This window comes from Liolophura sinensis, chromosome 2 (assembly GCF_032854445.1).
Source record: "Liolophura sinensis isolate JHLJ2023 chromosome 2, CUHK_Ljap_v2, whole genome shotgun sequence".
In the NCBI taxonomy this organism is placed as follows: Eukaryota; Metazoa; Mollusca; class Polyplacophora; order Chitonida; family Chitonidae; genus Liolophura; species Liolophura sinensis.
In genome coordinates, this window is record NC_088296.1 from 4,666,328 (window position 1) to 4,685,412 (window position 19,085).

Here is a 19,085-nt window from a genome sequence, read left to right on the forward strand (position 1 = left end):
AAGGTTATTTTATTATATGATAAGTATTTGACTACTGAAGAAATGAACCCGTTTTTTTTTTCTAATTTTTCCGACTTCATAGTAATTTAGCAATTTGACAAAACCCTCCAGGAAGTAGAAATAGGAGGCGTCAACAACATTGATGTTGGTTGCTGAACTTCAGCAAAATGCGGCTTTTATTTGGCGGAGGCATAATTATCAGCCTTTTGTTTTGGGGTAAGTAATGAAAGAAAGTATTTGTAAGCGTACGACTAGGGATCCCTGCCAGTGGTGCATTTGTAATTCTTATCGCGACGACAAGTGGGTCGTTGTTTACATTTGTTCGTTTTGATCATGAACACGGTCAAAACAACAACGAGACCAACATGCATTACTGGTTACTAAAGTCGCGCGGGATCATGTCCCTTCAATACTCACCAGCCATGCCGGTGTTTCACAACCACAAAGGACATTATTTCAATTAAATGAAACGTTGAGGCCTATTTTCAACATTTTCTGGGTCGAGTCACACCTAAGATTTTAAAAGAGGAAGTTGTAACTTCCTCTCTTGGCGTTCAGCACGAAGAGGATAGGGCAACGACTGGTTGACCCGTATCAGTATAATGGCACAGGCAGGGCGGCTTACTTGCCTTCGGTAAGGTGTCTCAGTGAAGCAGCACTAAATCAAAGAGCGGTGGAAATCCGTCCCGCAACAAGGAGGCACATCACATGCACTCTAAGAATTCCTTCGTCGTCATATGACCAAAAACTTGTTCAGTACGACGTTAAATCCCAAGCACTCACTCTATAATTCAACATTTTCTATATATATCTGCACCATTGTTGACCATTGTATTGAAAAATCCAGTCAGTCCACTTTGCAGTGGGCCTTTAAATCCACTCCAAAAGCCTGTTGTGTATTGAGCTGAAGTTTAGCATACATGTGCATGTCAAACCCATCACATGAGAGTGATGTTCCATCAACTGAATTGAGTTAGGCTACATGCCTCTAGTATTTAGACTGATGTGACCAAAATTCCTCTGGTTGTGGACCCGCGGACTGCAAATCTTAATTTACGACACTGCGGCCACAACCGTTTGTCATATCTGGTGTCTTCGGCATGATACTTCAGTGGTGGCAGCACTTTAGTGGTATTGACTCGCCCTGCCACAGGAAGACACAATATATGTGCACACACCTAATGTCTCCTCTTCAGCATATGACTTTAAAAGTAGGACGTATAATCCCAGGCACACATACACACGATGTAGTCAGAAATTGCACCTGTCATAACTGTTGTGAAAACATGAAGAGAAGAAACAGGCCATCAGGGTAAATGTGCCTGACATACCATTGCAACGGCTTTGTGAAACAGGGCCCTGGTGTTCATATACCTTAATATAATAAGAGCATGAATGTAGCCACAGTGTACAAAGGCAAAAGTACATATAGGAAAGACAAAGTAACTGGACGTGAAGAGTTATGAAGTTATGTTTATGTTTCAAGTGCCCAATGCAAGTGGACACAACTCCTCCAGTTGTGACCAATGGCATCATGTGGCCGCCAACTCCACCCAGTCGGTGCGGGGCCTGAATATGACCTGTGTGCGGAACAGAACATGCACGGGCATCACCTGTACAGGCATCTACCATTACAAGGTGAGACATTCAGTACAAAGGTTCATTTCACTTGAACAGTATGTGGGGAGGTCAGGCAGCAACCTGTTGATGGTCAGGGGTTACTCTTGGTCATGTCCGGTTTCCTCCCACCATATTGCTGGCCTTTGTTGTGTAATTGAAATATTCTTGAGTATGGCATAAAACACCAGTGAAATAAATAAGTAAATTTCACTTGTACATGTAGGGAGCTGACAGTGGCCAAGTGGTTAAAGGTGCTTGTATAACAGCTAGAACTAATGAGCCTTTGACAGCAGATTTATAGATTGCCTGGCCCTTTGCTCATAGCATGTGGAGTCTTAGTGACAATAAGCTGCTGATGACACAGTGTAATGTTTGTTGGTTACTCGTCTCTCACCAATATGTGGTGTGCTTATCTGCACGTCGTGTGCGGGAAAGTTTGTCAGTAAATTGTCCAAGGTCTGTGGTTTTTTACACCAGGCATTCCAGTTTTCTCTACCTATAAAACTTTTTAACTGTGATTGTATAAGTTAAAAATTCTTGAGTATGGCTACAATGAAATAAACACTAAATTTACTTTAATATTTGTCGCACTTAGTGAAGTTGAACACCTGACAGGTGTCACGTTTATAGTGAAGATAAAGTTTATGGGTGGATGAAACCAAGCCCAGGCGTGCTGTGGGATCAGGTTCTGCGGATGTTTTGTAGGGTCAGATTTTGGAAGTGTTACCATGGAACCCTTTTGTGGGGTCAAGTTGTGGGATAGTGTGTTCCTGCACAGCAGTCATGCTATGGGATGAAGTTGTGGGGACATTTTGTAGGGTCATATTTTGGGACATACCATGGAAGTTGTTGTGCATGGCACCATGGAAACTTACGGATTATCTCCAAGTTTGATGTTTCCCACACAGTTTTTCCAGAAATATTGGCGTTTTGGACAGGACTTTTAAGTATTTACAGTTTTTATGAATTTACAACTTATTTCTCTGACTGCTGTCCTAAATCTGTTTTATGTCATAATGAATTCAAGATATCTCTGCTGTGGTACATGAAAATGCTTTAAATTTACGAGGGAAGTTAATGTTTTGTGTTGTTCTGCTCACTGTAGGCATTAATTTTACCCCTTTTCTCTCTACTTTCAATTACCAGTAACATGCCACCAGGCATAAGTATCATTTTCTGGTACAGCCTTTGTTAATGCTCAGGCCTTTGTTCATGCTACAACCTTTGTTCATGCTACAACATTTGTTCATGCTACAACCTTTGTTCATTTTGCTGCAATCTGTGTTCATTTTGCTACAACCTTTGTTCATGCTGCAACCTTTGTTCATGCTACAATCTTTGTTCTTTCTGTATCATATTGTTTGTGTGTTTCAGATCCCAGCTGTAGCTGCCAGGAATGTGGACTTCTGCTTTGGCTTCCGCCTGAACCCCTGTGACTCGCCAGTCACTGCGGACATTTATCTACAGGTCCCTGAGAAGCCTGTGTCCTATGTAGTCCGCACCCATAATAGTCAAAACATCCAAGTCCCCAGTAAGTCTACACCCATAATAGTCAAAACATCCAAGTCCTCAGTAAGTCTGCACCCATAATAGTCAAAACATCCAAGTCCTCAGTAAGTCTGCACCCACAGTAATCAAACCATCCAAGTCCTCAGTAAGTCTAAACCCACAGTAATCAAACCATCCAAGTCCTCAGTAAGTCTGCACCCACAGTAATCAAACCATCCAAGTCCTCAGTAAGTCTGCACCCACAGCAATCAAACCATCCCAGTCCTCAGTAAGTCTGCACCCACAAGTAATCAAACCATCCAAGTCCTCAGTAAGTCTGCACCCACAGTAATCAAATCAGCCAAGTCCTCAGTAAGTCTGCGCCCACAGTAATCAAATCAGCCAAGTCCTCAGTAAGTCTGCACCCACAAGTAATCAAACCATCCCAATCCTCAGTACGTCTGCACCCACAGTAATCAAACCATCCCAGTCCTCAGTAAGTCTGCACCCACAGTAATCAAACCATCTAAGTCCTCAGTAAGTCTGCACCCACAGCAATCAAACCATCCAAGTCCTCAGTAAGTCTGCACCCACAGTAATCAACCCATCCAAGTCCTCAGTAAGTCTGCACCCACAGTAATCAAACCATCCAAGACCTCAGTAAGTCTGCACCCACAGTAATCAAATCATCCAAGTCCTCAGTAAGTCTGCGCCCACGGTAATCAAACCATCCCAGTCCTCAGTAAGTCTGCGCCCACAAGTAATCAAACCATCCCAGTCCTCAGTAAGTCTGCGCCCACAAGTAGTCAAACCATCCCAGTCCTCAGTAAGTCTGCGCCCACGGTAATCAAACCATTTAAGTCCTCAGTAAGTCTACGCCCACAAGTAATCAAACCATCCAAGTCCTCAATAAGTCTGCACCCACAAGAAATCAAACCATCCAAGTCCTCAGTAAGTCTGCACCCACAAGTAATCAAACCATCCAAGTCCTCAGTAAGTCTGCACCCACAAGTAATCAAACCATCCAAGTCCTCAGTAAGTCTGCACCCACGGTAATCAAACCATTTAAGTCCTCAGTAAGTCTGCGCCCACAAGTAGTCAAACCATCCAAGTCCTCAGTAAGTCTGCACCCACAGTAATCAAATCATCCAAGTCCTCAGTAAGTCTGCGCCCACAAGTAGTCAAACCATCCAAGTCCTCAGTAAGTCTGCGCCCACAGCAATCAAACCATCCCAGTCCTCAGTAAGTCTGCACCCACAGCAATCAAACCATCCCAATCCTCAGTAAGTCTGCACCCACAGTAATCAAACCATCCAAGACATCAGTAAGTCTGCACCCACAGTAATCAAATCATCCAAGTCCTCAGTAAGTCTGCGCCCACAAGTAGTCAAACCATCCAAGTCCTCAGTAAGTCTGCACCCACAGCAATCAAACCATCTAAGTCCTCAGTAAGTCTAAACCCACAGTAATCAAACCATCCAAGTCCTCAGTAAGTCTGCACCCACAAGTAATCAAACCATCCAAGTCCTCAGTAAGTCTGCACCCACAAGTAATCAAATCATCCAAGTCCTCAGTAAGTCTGCGCCCACAAGTAGTCAAATCATCCAAGTCCTCAGTAAGTCTGCACCCACAGCAATCAAACCATCCAAGTCCTCAGTAAGTCTGCACCCACAGTAATCAAACCATCCAAGTCCTCAGTAAGTCTGCGACCACAGTAATCAAATCATCCAAGTCCTCAGTAAGTCTGCACCCACAGCAATCAAACCATCTAAGTCCTCAGTAAGTCTAAACCCACAGTAATCAAACCATCCAAGTCCTCAGTAAGTCTGCACCCATAAGTAATCAAACCATCCAAGTCCTCAGTAAGTCTGCACCCACAGTAATCAAATCATCCAAGTCCTCAGTAAGTCTGCGCCCACAAGTAGTCAAATCATCCAAGTCCTCAGTAAGTCTGCACCCACAGCAATCAAACCATCTAAGTCCTCAGTAAGTGTGCACCCACAGTAGTCAAACCATCCAAGTCCTCAGTAAGTCTGCACCCACAGTAATCAAATCATGCAAGTCCTCAGTAAGTCTGCACCCACAGTAATCAAACCATCCAAGTCCTCAGTAAGTCTGCACCCACAGTAATCTAAGTCCTCAGTAAGTCTAAACCCACAGTAGTCAAACCATCCAAGTCCTCAGTAAGTCTGCACCCACAGTAATCAAACCATCCAAGTCCTCAGTAAGTCTGCACCCACGGTAATCAAACCATCCCAGTCCTCAGTAAGTCTGCACCCACAGTAATCAAACCATCCAAGTCCTCAGTAAGTCTGCACCCACAAGTGATCAAACCATCCAAGTCCTCAGTAAGTCTGCACCCACAGCAATCAAACCATCTAAGTCCTCAGTAAGTCTAAACCCACAGTAGTCAAACCATCCAAGTCCTCAGTAAGTCTGCACCCACAGTAATCAAATCATACAAGTCCTCAGTAAGTCTGCACCCACAGTAATCAAACCATCCAATTCCTCAGTAAGCCTGCACCCACAGTAATCAAACCATCTAAGTCCTCAGTAAGTCTGCACCCACAAGTAATCAAACCATCCAAGTCCTCAGTAAGTCTGCACCCACAGTAATCAAACCATCCAAGTCCTCAGTAAGTCTGCACCCACAGTAATCAAACCATCCCAGTCCTCAGTAAGTCTGCACCCACAGCAATCAAACCATCTAAGTCCTCAGTAAGTCTAAACCCACAGTAATCAAACCATCCAAGTCCTCAGTAAGTCTGCACCCACAAGTAATCAAACCATCTAAGTCCTCAGTAAGACTAAACCCACAAGTAATCAAACCATCCAAGTCCTCAGTAAGTCTGCACCCACAAGTAATCAAATCATCGAAGTCCTCAGTAAGTCTGCGCCCACAAGTAGTCAAATCATCCAAGCCCTCAGTAAGTCTTCACCCACAGCAATCAAACCATCCAAGTCCTCAGTAAGTCTAAACCCACAGTAATCAAACCATCCAAGTCCTCAGTAAGTCTGCACCCACAGTAATCAAACCATCCAAGTCCTCAGTAAGTCTGCACCCACAAGTAATCAAACCATCCAAATCCTCAGTAAGTCTGCACCCACAAGTTATCAAATCATCCAAGTCCTCAGTAAGTCTGCGCCCACAAGTAGTCAAATCATCCAAGTCCTCAGTAAGTCTGCACCCACAACAATCAAACCATCCAAGTCCTCAGTAAGTCTAAACCCACAGTAATCAAACCATCCAAGTCCTCAGTAAGTCTGCGCCCACAAGTAGTCAAATCATCCAAGTCCTCAGTAAGTCTGCACCCACAGTAATCAAACCATCCCAGTCTTCAGTAAGTCTGCACCCACGGTAATCAAACCATTTAAGTCCTCAGTAAGTCTGCACCCACAGTAATCAAATCATCCAAGTCCTCAGTAAGTCTGCGCCCACAAGTAGTCAAACCATCCAAGTCCTCAGTAAGTCTGCGCCCACAAGTAGTCAAACCATCCAAGTCCTCAGTAAGTCTGCACCCACAGTAATCAAACCATCTAAGTCCTCAGTAAGTCTAAACCCACAGTAATCAAACCATCCAAGTCCTCAGTAAGTCTGCACCCACAAGTAATCAAACCATCCAAGTCCTCAGTAAGTCTGCACCCACAGTAATCAAATCATCCAAGTCCTCAGTAAGTCTGCGCTCACAAGTAGTCAAATCATCCAAGTCCTCAGTAATTCTGCACCCACAGTAATCAAATCATCCAAGTCCTCAGTAAGTCTGCACCCACAGTAATCAAACCATCCAAGTCCTCAGTAAGTCTGCACCCACGGTAATCAAACCATCCCAGTCCTCAGTAAGTCTGCACCCACAGTAATCAAACCATCCAAGTCCTCAGTAAGTCTTCACCCACAGCAATCAAACCATCTAAGTCCTCAGTAAGTCTGCACCTACAGTAGTCAAACCATCCAAGTCCTCAGTAAGTCTGCACCCACAGTAATCAAATCATCCAAGTCCTCAGTAAGTCTGCGCCCACAGTAATCAAACCATCCAAGTCCTCAGTAAGTCTGCACCCACAGCAATCAAACCATCTAAGTCCTCAGTAACTCTGCACCCACAAGTAATCAAATCATACAAGTCCTCAGTAAGTCTGCACCCACAGTAATCAAACCATCCCAGTCCTCAGTAAGTCTGCACCCACAGCAATCAAACCATCTAAGTCCTCAGTAAGTCTAAACCCACAGTAATCAAACCATCCAAGTCCTCAGTAAGTCTGCACCCACAGCAATCAAACCATCTAAGTCCTCAGTAAGTCTGCACCCACAGCAATCAAACCATCTAAGTCCTCAGTAAGTCTAAACCCACAGTAGTCAAACCATCCAAGTCCTCAGTAAGTCTGCACCCACAGTAATCAAATCATCCAAGTCCTCAGTAAGTCTGCACCCACAGTAATCAAACCATCCAAGTCCTCAGTAAGTCTGCACCCACAGCAATCAAACCATCTAAGTCCTCAGTAAGTCTGCACCCACAAGTAATCAAACCATCCAAGCCCTCAGTAAGTCTGCACCCACAGTAATCAAACCATCCAAGTCCTCAGTAAGTCTGCACCCACAGCAATCAAACCATCCCAGTCCTCAGTAAGTCTGCACCCACAGCAATCAAACCATCTAAGTCCTCAGTAAGACTAAACCCACAGTAATCAAACCATCCAAGTCCTCAGTAAGTCTGCACCCACAAGTAATCAAACCATCCAAGTCCTCAGTAAGTCTGCACCCACAAGTAATCAAATCATCCAAGTCCTCAGTAAGTCTGCGCCCACAAGTAGTCAAATCATCCAAGCCCTCAGTAAGTCTTCACCCACAGCAATCAAACCATCCAAGTCCTCAGTAAGTCTAAACCCACAGTAATCAAACCATCCAAGTCCTCAGTAAGTCTGCACCCACAGTAATCAAACCATCCAAGTCCTCAGTAAGTCTGCACCCACAAGTAATCAAACCATCCAAGTCCTCAGTAAGTCTGCGCCCACAGTAGTCAAACCATGCAAGTCAACATGCCCATTGTATGTCTGCAGGACCCTAGTAATAAGTCTGCATCTATCATAATCACAGTTTGCAGGTCCATGGTACATATGCACTCTACACAGTCAACAAGATACATCTACTGTATGTAGTATTGTGATGTGTATACCCAACAGTTAAAATATGTGCCGTAGTTCTTCAACTTTTTCAACTGCTTCTGCAACCAATATTTTGAACATTTTGATAGAACTTAATAGAGAAATAATTTGCACAGTTTTAGCATCATTTACCATCATTTTCATAATAATTATACACATAAATATACATGGTGACCGGTTTCCTCCCACCATGATGCTGGCCGCTCTTATTGAAATAAAATATTCATTTACATGTGTAGTGGGCCATGAAACACTAATAAAGTAGATAAGTAGATAAACTATCCAAATAAGTGATGTTTTACTAGTGAGGGAATTAGTATCTAAATATACCAGAACTGAACAGTGAATTTGCTGTATGGCTTTGAGTCTTCAACCCTCTGTTCGTGTTTTTTTTTTTTTTTTCGGACAGATCTGTCGTATCGGTTGATAACTGACTTTGTCACAGCTGATGTGTTCCTGGATGTGACCATGGGAACACCCGCCCACAACCGTGTAGAATTTGGGGTGAGTATACTGTATATACATGGCTGACAGGGTCATTATTTTTGGCTCGAGGGTATGGCTATTCGAGATCATAGTCACCCAGGCCTTTGCCATTGCACTCGATCGGTCTGGAATATACTAATATAGTTACGTGTACAGAAAAAATTGTGATGACCTAATGGTAATGATGGCGGGGAGGAGGATGTGGTCAGTCAAGTCCGGTACTCGTACAGGAAATTCCCTCGATTCTTTGGGCTTCCTTGGTGGTTGCAAGGAAAGATATGATACAGCCCCCGTAAAAACCCAAGCTAGTAGTTAAAACCAGGCTGAAGATTAACATGCTAATAACAGTATTGGAGACAGTTTGTATACTGCATGTAGAGCGCCTGTACAAAGCTTGTGGACAGTCACCTGCAGCAGAGCTTGTGGACAATCACCTGCAGCAGAGGGTCTGAACGGTCACCTGCAGAGTTGGGTTTCCCTGCAGAGCTTTTGGACGGTCACCTGCAGAGTAAGGTTTCCGTGCAGAGCTTCTGGACAGTGACCTGCAGAATTGGGCTTCCGCACAGAGCTTCTGGATGGTCACCTGCAGAGTAAGGTTTCCGTGCAGAGCTTCTGAACAGTGACCTGCAGAATTGGGCTTCCGCGCAGAGCTTCTGGACGGTCACCTGCAGAATTGGATTTCCGGGCAGAGCTTCTGGACGGTCACCTGCAGAGTTAGGTTTCCGTGCAGAGCTTCTGGACGGTCACCTGCAGAGTTGGGTTTCTGTGCAGAGCTTCTGAATGGTCACCTGCACAGTTAGGTTTCTGTGCAGAGCTTCTGGATGGTCACCTGCAGAATTGGGCTTCCGTGCAGAGCTTCTGGATGGTCACCTGCACAGTTAGGTTTCTGTGCAGAGCTTCTGGATGGTCACCTGCAGAATTGGGCTTCCGTGCAGAGCTTCTGGATGGTCACCTGCACAGTTAGGTTTCTGTGCAGAGCTTCTGGACAGTGACCTGCAGAATTGGGCTTCCGGGCAGAGCTTCTGGACGGTCACCAGCAAAGTTAGGTTTCTGTGCAGAGCTTCTGGACGGTCATCTGCAAAGTTAGGTTGACAATTTTCAAAAACCAGTATGGGTACTTTACAGAAAAATGGCACACTAATTCCTCAACCTTTTCGCATATGAAAGAGCAACTTTCAGTGTAATTTATGAACATTTTTAATATGATTTTGCTGACAAAATTACATTGGTTTGATTGGCAAATTTGAGGGCTTTGCAAAAAGTGAATAATAAACACCATGCAAACATGCAAAAATGTTGAACAATTACAGAGTGTTTGGTAGATGTTATTTTATATTTGTTAGAGGCTAGCCTAAAACCCATAGATAGAGGTGGAAAAAATGTTTCTTGACATCATTGCTGACATACATCATCCATTTGGCCGGTAAAGCGTACTTAGCAATCCAAACAGTTAACTGAATTTCATTTCAGCGTAGAAAAAAATTTAAGACATGGTGAAGGTATTTTCAGAGGCCTTTGTATTGATGTTTACTTAATTTTTGGTAATAAGATACAGGTATTTTCAAATAGGTCCCTTCTACTGATTTTTATTTTACTTTGAATGATTCTTTCCCTTTCCCGTGGTTCCCCCACCCTGTTTGTTGTAGGTGGATCTCACAGTCAGGGCCGACTACACCCTAGCAGAGACTTGGCCTGAGGGGCTGAAAAGAAGCCTTGTTCCTTTACAGCAGCTGTTACTGGACTGTGATCACCCCACGTCCCCTCCCCAACAGACTCCTGCTCTGACAGTGGGGCAGTGCATCCCTCCAGGTCAGTCCACAACCCCCAAACCAATGGTAACCACACGTCACCCTCATGCCGAGGCCGCGAAGCCAGGTCATTCCACTCCACCTGTGACAAGTACAACAACTTTACCCCAACCTCTAATCACAGGTAAGTTCTGAAGCCGAAACAGAGCATGAGGCAAATAATCTTCAATTCATCACTGAACTCTCACCAAATAAATACATGTAAATGAATCGTCAGAACAGCGATTACGGTTTCCTTTCCTTTTAAGTCTCCTTGAGAATTCACACATTTTGCTGCTTGGCTTTGCATTTTTAGCTGTGACAAGTAACTCTAAGTTTTTCTAACTGTCTATTGATCAGTTGGTCAGTTGAATGTTTGACATGCTATTTTTTAACATGGTACATTCACTAAGGAAGTGCAGGACAACATTGACTTGCAGGATGTCGCCACTGTGTTGAATTGGTGCTTGAGTGTTTTAAAAAGAATTTGATTATTAAAAAAGAGACATTTGTGACATGCAGGTAGTTCTTTCTCTGATGGTGTATACCTTATTTCACTTTTGTTTTCTCCTTGAACACTTCAGAGACAACTAGATAATACCATTGTTCAGATTCTTAACAAGCTGAATTAAAAATTGGATTTATTTACTTGAAACATTTTTGTAGTAGTTTTGGCTTATAAATACTAAATGATTGTTATCATTGAGATTATATCTTTCCCAACAGAGTGATTTGGCATTGTCCTTGTCTTAGCACAATATTAGGCATGATTCATATGTGAATACGCTGGTGAAAAATGTCTAGGTGGAGAACTTTGTCAGATACTTCCAAGAGGTGCGTAGGTTTCTCCAAGCAGGCAAGTGGGTTTCCTCCACCCGTGAAATTGTGAAACATTCTTGAGCATGATATAAACTGGTCACACCCACTCTGCTCTGTCTGACATAACCTGGCCCTAGGATACCCTCTGTCTTTTGAGTGATATAAACTGGTCACACCCTCAAGTTAAGTTCTACATGTATATGCATGGCATGGAGGGTGTAACAACTACATGGTTTCCATCTGCTGAATTTTGAATTAATTCGCCACATAGTGGCACTCTCTTTGCTTTCTCTTCAATAAACTGCTCACACTTTTTGGGCCATCTGTTATATAATAAACTATCCAAGCGTCTCGGCTGCCTGTTAAGAAAATGAACTGGCCATGTGTTGTTTGATGTCTGTTAATGTAACAAAACTACAGGCCACAACCTATCTGCTGTGTTCTATTTAAAAAAAAAACAAGCTTGTAAAACCCTCTTTGCTTGTGTGACATAAGCAGGCTCTAGGGTACCCTCTGTGATTTCAGTGATATAAGCTGGTCACACCCTCTCTGCCTTGTGTGACATAGGCTGGCCCTAGGATACCCTCTGTGATTTGAGTGATATAAACTGGTCACACCCACTCTGCCTTGTGTGACATAAGCTGGCCCTAGGGTACCCTCTGTGATTTGAGTGATATAAACTGGTCACACCCTCCCTGCTTTGTGTGACCTAGACTGGACCTAGGATACCCTCTGTGATTTGAGTGATATAAACTGGTCACACCCACTCTGCTTTGTGTTACATAAGCTGGCCCTAGGGTACCCTCTGTGATTTGAGTGATATAAACTGGTCACACCCACTCTGCCTTGTGTTACATAAGCTGGCCCTAGGGTACCCTCTGTGTTTTGAGTGATATAAACTGGTCACACCCACTCTGCTTTGTGTGACATAGGCTGGCCCTAGGGTACCCTCTGTGATTTAAGTGATATAAACTGGTCACACCCTCCCTGCTTTGTGTGACATAAGCTGGCCCTAGGGTACCCTCTGTGATTTGAGTGATATAAACTGGTCACACCCACTCTGCTTTGTGTGACATAGGCTGGCCCTAGGGTACCCTCTGTGATTTGAGTGATATAAACTGGTCACACCCACTCTGCCTTGTGTGACATAAGCTGGCCCTAGGGTACCCTCTGTGATTTGAGTGATATAAACTGGTCACACCCACTCTGCTTTGTGTGACATAAGCTAGCCCTAGGGTACCCTCTGTGATTTGAGTGATATAAACTGGTCACACCCACTCTGCTTTGTGTGACATAGGCTGGTCCTGGGCTACCCTCTATCTTTTGAGTGATATAAACTGGCAACACCCCATCTGCTTTGTGTGACATAGGCTGGCCCTAAGGTTCCTTCTGTGATTTGAGTGATATGAGCTGGTCACACCCTCCCTGCTTTGTGTGACCAAGGCTGGCCCTAGGGTACCCTCTGTGATTTGAGTGATATAAACTGGTCACACCCACTCTGCTTTGTGTGACATAGGCTGGTCCTGGGCTACCCTCTATCTTTTGAGTGATATAAACTGGCAACACCCCATCTGCTTTGTGTGACATAGGCTGGCCCTAAGGTTCCTTCTGTGATTTGAGTGATATAAACTGGTCACACCCTCTCTGCCTTGTGTGACATAAGCTGGCCCTAGGGTACCCTCTGTGATTTGAGTGATATAAACTGGTCACACCCTCCCTGCTTTGTGTGACATAGGCTGGCCCTAGGATACCCTCTGTGATTTGAGTGATATAAACTGGTCACACCCACTCTGCTTTGTGTGACATAAGCTGGCCCTAGGATACCCTCTGTGATTTGAGTGATATAAGCTGGTCACACCCTCTCTGCCTTGTGTGACATAAGCTGGCCCTAGGGTACCCTCTGTGTTTTGAGTGATATACGCTGGTCACACCCTCTCTGCCTTGTGAAAACATAAGCTGGCCTTAGGGTATTCTCTGTGATTTGAGTGATATAAACTGGTCACACCCTCCCTGCTTTGTGTGACATAGGCTGGCCCTAGGATACCCTCTGTGATTTGAGTGATATAAGCTGGTCACACCCTCTCTGCCTTGTGTGACATAAGCTAGCCCTAGGATACCCTCTGTCATTTCAGTGATATAAACTGGTCACACCCACTCTACCTTGTGTGACATAAGCTGGCCCTAGGGTACCCTCTGTGATTTCAGTGATATAAACTGGTCACACCCTCTCTGCCTTGTGAAAACATAAGCTGGCCCTAGGGTATCGTCTGTGTTTTGAGTGATATAAACTGGTCACACCCTCTCTGCCTTGTGTGACATAAGCTGGCCCTAGGATATCCTCTGTGATTTGAGTGATATAAACTGGTCACACCCTCTCTGCTTTGTGTGACATAGGCTGGCCCTAGGGTACCCTCTGTGATTTGAGTGATATAAACTGGTCACACCCTCTCTGCCTTGTGAAAACATAAGCTGGCCCTAGGATATCCTCTGTGATTTGAGTGATATAAACTGGTCACACCCACTCTGCTTTGTGTGACATAAGCTGGCCCTAGGATACCCTCTGTGATTTGAGTGATATAAACTGGTCACACCCTCTCTGCTTTGTGTGACATAGGCTGGCCCTAGGATATCCTCTGTGATTTGAGTGATATAAGCTGGTCACACCCTCTCTGCTTTGTGTGACATAAGCTGGCCCTAGGATATCCTCTGTGATTTGAGTGATATAAACTGGTCACACCCTCTCTGCTTTGTGTGACATAAGCTGGCCCTAGGGTATCCTCTGTGATTTGAGTGATATAAACTGGTCACACCCTCTCTGCTTTGTGTGACATAGGCTGGCCCTAGGATACCCTCTGTGATTTGAGTGATATAAACTGGTCACACCCTCTCTGCCTTGTGTGACATAAGCTGGCCCTAGGATATCCTCTGTGATTTGAGTGATATAAACTGGTCACACCCACTCTGCCTTGTGTGACATAAGCTGGCCCTAGGATATCCTCTGTGATTTGAGTGATATAAACTGGTCACACCCTCTCTGCTTTGTGTGACATAGGCTGGCCCTAGGACACCCTCTGTGATTTGAGTGATATAAACTGGTCACACCCTCTCTGCCTTGTGTGACATAAGCTGGCCCTAGGATACCCTCTGTGATTTGAGTGATATAAACTGGTCACACCCACTCTGCCTTGTGTGACATAAGCTGGCCCTAGGATACCTTCTGTGATTTGAGTGATATAAACTGGTCACACCCACTCTGCCTTGTGTGACATAAGCTGGCCCTAGGGTACCCTCTGTGATTTGAGTGATATAAACTGGTCACACCCTCTCTGCTTTGTGTGACATAGGCTGGCCCTAGGATACCCTCTGTGATTTGAGTGATATAAACTGGTCACACCCTCTCTGCCTTGTGTGACATAAGCTGGCCCTAGGATACCCTCTGTGATTTGAGTGATATAAACTGGTCACACCCACTCTGCCTTGTGTGACATAAGCTGGCCCTAGGGTACCCTCTGTGATTTGAGTGATATAAACTGGTCACACCCTCTCTGCCTTGTGTGACATAAGCTGGCCCTAGGGTACCCTCTGTGATTTGAGTGATATAAACTGGTCACACCCTCTCTGCCTTGTGTGACATAAGTTGGCCCTAGGATACCCTCTGTGATTTGAGTGATATAAACTGGTCACACCCTCTCTGCCTTGTGTGACATAAGCTGGCCCTAGGGTATCCTCTGTGATTTGAGTGATATAAACTGGTCACACCCTCTCTGCTTTGTGTGACATAGGCTGGCCCTAGGATACCCTCTGTGATTTGAGTGATATAAACTGGTCACACCCTCTCTGCCTTGTGTGACATAAGCTGGCCCTAGGATACCCTCTGTGATTTGAGTGATATAAACTGGTCACACCCACTCTGCCTTGTGTGACATAAGCTGGCCCTAGGATACCTTCTGTGATTTGAGTGATATAAACTGGTCACACCCTCTCTGCCTTGTGTGACATAAGCTGGCCCTAGGGTACCCTCTGTGATTTGAGTGATATAAGCTGGTCACACCCACTCTGCCTTGTGTGACATAAGCTGGCCCTAGGGTATCCTCTGTGATTTGAGTGATATAAACTGGTCACACCCTCCCTGCTATGTGTGACATAAGCTGGCCCTAGGGTACCCTCTGTGATTTGAGTGATATAAGCTGGTCACATCCTTACTGGTGTCTGTTATTAAAAAATATAAAATTCAGATAATGATATCTTTTTAATATTTAGGTTCATATAGAGGTGATTTATTTTTTTGATTTGTGATTTGTGCCGTACTGAAGAATATTTTACTTATGTGACAACACCCAACATTATGGTGGGAGGAAACCAAGCCCAGGGGGTGCCCGTGGCCATACATACAGTTGCTGGTAGACCCATATAGAGGTGAACTAGGTTCCTAATTAACATGCCAGTGCAGCACAATGACCCAGGAGCCTCGCACCAATGAAGTCCAGCTCCTGCTGGATTCCTCTCTAGCCATATGTAGAAAGGTCTTCCAACAACCTGCAGATGGTTGTGGGTTTCCCCCAGGCTGTTATAATTTCAGGCAATGATGTCGGAATGTCAGTTCGTTATCATTTCGGGCATTGGTGTCAAATGTCAGTCTGTTGTTATTTCAGGCAGTGGTGTCAAATGTCAGTGTGTTATCAGTTCAGGCAGTGGTGTCAAATGTCAGTCTATTATCATTTCAGGCAGTGGTGCGAAATGTCAGTCTTTTATCATTTCAGGCAATGGTGTCAAATGTCAGTGTGCTATCCGTTCAGGCAGTGGTGTCAAATGTCAGTCTGCTATCATTTCAGGCAGTGGTGTCAGATGTCAGTCTGTTATTATTTCAGGCAGTGGTATCAAGTGTCAGTCTGTTATCATTTCAGGCAGTGGTGTCAAATGTCAATCTGTTATCATTTCAGGCAGTGGTGTCAAATGTCAGTATGTTATCATTTCAGGCAGCGGTGTCAAATGTAACTCTGAAATGATCAGCTCCTGTCCCCCAAATGAGATGTGTAAAGGTAACATCTGCGTGTGTCTGCCAGACTATGCGGTCGAGTCAGGGGCATGTAAACAATACTCAACAACAGCAGGTAAGTCACACACCTGTATGATTGATTGACGAATTTATTAATTCACAGATACAATGGATGGTTGTACAGGAAGACAGGACATCAGGTGAAACGTATACACCTGTATGATTGACTGACTGATTGATTGATTGGTTTTGTAGTGATTCACAAATACAATGTATGCGTCAGTTTAGTATGATAGAGTGATTCTCAGAGATGATGTATGTTTAGGACATTAGGTTAACTGACTGACTGATTGATTGGTTCAGTGGTTCAGAAGGACAGCGTGAGTTTGGACAGCAATACATAACATTTATCGGTTAGGTGTTGTTTGCTATGCTTTTTGAAATATGAACGTGTCAGTGTTAAACAAGAGCGTGTCAAACATGAACCTGTCAGTGTTAAACATGAACATGTGAGTGTTAAACATGAACAAGTCATTGTTAAACATGAACGTGTCAGTGTTAAACATGAACAAGTGAGTGTTAAACATGAACGTGTCAGTGTTAAACATAAACGTGTCAGTGTTAAACATGAACGTGTCAGTGTTAAACATGAACATGTCAATGTTAAACATGAACGTGTCAGTGTTAAACATGAACATGTCAATGTTAAACATGAACGTGTCAGTGTTAAACATGAACGTGTCAATGTTAAACATGAACGTGTCAGTGTTAAAATACTAATTGCAACAATAAGTACCTGTGAATCATGAAAGCTTAGTTCAGGCTTTTGCTAACTAATTTGAGTATATGTAAATAAATGGCCCTCGGCCAAGCCTCCGGCCCCAATAGCATAATTTGTAGCGCGTCTGCTTTGGAAGCGGTAGATCCAGGGTCAATCCTGGGTCAGGTCACACCTTAGAGTTTAAAAGAGCTTGTAGCTTTGAGTTGAGTTGTAGCTTTTTGCTTGGCGCTCAGCATTAAGGGTGCAACGACTGGTTGACCCATATCAGTATAATGGCTCGGGCGGGGCAGCTTACTTGCCTTCGGTAAGTCATCTCAGTGAAGCAGCACTTGAAAAAAGAGCAGTGGAAATCCGTCCTACAACAAGGAGGCACATTAGACGTACATGCACCCTAATGATGCCTTCCTTGTCATATGACTGAAAAATTGTTGAGTACGACGTTAAACCCCAAGCGCTCACTCACTCATTTGGCCAAACCAATCAGCTCTTTGACCAATCGGGTTGAAGGCTCAAATCAAGCTTTCGCTCGTCAGCTGTGGCTTTAAGTCAGGACGTTTGTCAGTACCTCAGAGAGGGTGTTGATTGGCTTCAGGTGTTGATTTGCCTCAGGTGTTGATTTTCCTCAGGTGTTGATTTGCTTCATGTGTTGATTTGTTGATTTGCTTCAGGTGTTGATTTGCTTCGGGTGTTGATTTGCTTCAGGTGCATCTGTTAAGTCTCATGATCAACCTAACACCATCATCTATGACATACTTTTAGCGTTATTAAAATCAACATTAAAACAAATAACGTAAATTTTACATCAGAAGCGCATATTTTATATAAATAAAAGTGTCATCAAGATATTTAATACTTTTGGTGCTCAAATTTTCATTTTTCAGTAGGATAGCAGAGCACCTTCCAAGCAAACCTGACAATATACCTTTCTTAGATCACAAGAATTCTCACAGTCAAGTAATTGAGTTAGTTATTGATGGACCAAGTTTTGGGTTATTTACAGAACCTGTATAAATGGATTACTAACCTCAGTATTTAGACATCAGCAGACTTGGATGATGGTGAAATGGTGGCGTGAGAAATTTTGTATACTAGTACTGAAGCTCTGGGGCCACTTTCACAAAACTTTGCAAATCAATTTTTCATAACATTTCTCATAAAAGACATCGCTTTTAACCTAGACAACATCTTTTCTTATGACGTGTTGTGAAAGTGACCTCAGAACCTAGTAATGTGCCCACTGGTTTTTATGTCATAAGACTACAACTTCAGCCTTTCTTTATTTTCAGCTACTACCAAGCCTTCACCTACCAGGCAGAAGTCAAGTAACAGTAAGTCAGTCTTGACATACAGTCATTTCATACACGTGTAGTAGAGAGAGGGTCGTGGGTTTTATAGTGGTTAGAGGCAATTGTTTTTCAATCATGAAGAGACAGGAGGTGTGGGTTCAAACCTGACCTTGGACAGGGAATTTGTAAATTCACATTTGTAGATTTTTTGGTGGGGCCTGGATGGGTGGGTGGAGGAATAATGAGTTAACATGGAGTTCATCTTAGTATTATTAAAGAGAAACAGATTGTTTACAGATTTTTGGCCAATCACAATTTCTCAATTTTGTATCCTCAACTGGTTAGCGCACTAGCGCAGCGTAATGACCCAGAGACCTCTCACTAGTGCAGTCGCTGTGAGTTCAAGTCCAGCTCATGCTGGCTTCCTCTCAGTCTGTAAGTGGGAAGGTTTGGCAGCAACCTGCAGATGGTCGTGGGTTTCCCTCGGGCTCTGCCCGGATTCCTCCAACCATAATGCTGGCCGCTGTCGTATAAGTGAAATATTCTTGAGTACGGCATAAAACGTCAATGAAATAAATAAATAAATCAACAATTTTGTATCTTATAATTATCACAAATGCTGCCTGTTTTGACTGTTTTATCCCAACCACTTGATTTACCTAAAG

At 43.8% G+C, this 19,085-nt stretch overlaps 1 protein-coding gene across 1 annotated transcript; it reads left to right on the forward strand.

Moving 5' to 3' along the window:
• Positions 1-113: 113 nt before the first annotated feature.
• Positions 114-18,613, forward strand: LOC135463148 (uncharacterized). Its single transcript, XM_064740465.1, has 7 exons — positions 114-216; positions 1,487-1,638; positions 2,995-3,151; positions 8,675-8,769; positions 10,398-10,683; positions 16,334-16,468; positions 18,421-18,613. The coding sequence occupies exons 1-7, from the start codon at positions 168-170 to the stop codon at positions 18,501-18,503; spliced, it is 957 nt and encodes a 318-aa protein (XP_064596535.1). The 5' UTR covers positions 114-167; the 3' UTR covers positions 18,504-18,613.
• The last annotated feature ends 472 nt before the right edge of the window (positions 18,614-19,085 follow it).

What these genes read in the sequence shown, in the direction of transcription:
- LOC135463148 (XM_064740465.1), top strand. Translation starts at nt 168, where the DNA reads ATGCGGCTTTTATTTGGCGGAGGCATAATTATCAGCCTTTTGTTTTGG. An exon ending in ACAACCGTGTAGAATTTGGG is followed by an intron (nt 8,770 to 10,397) that starts GTGAGTATACTG and finishes TGTTTGTTGTAG; the next exon opens with GTGGATCTCACAGTCAGGGC. An exon ending in ACCCCAACCTCTAATCACAG is followed by an intron (nt 10,684 to 16,333) that starts GTAAGTTCTGAA and finishes TTATCATTTCAG; the next exon opens with GCAGCGGTGTCAAATGTAAC.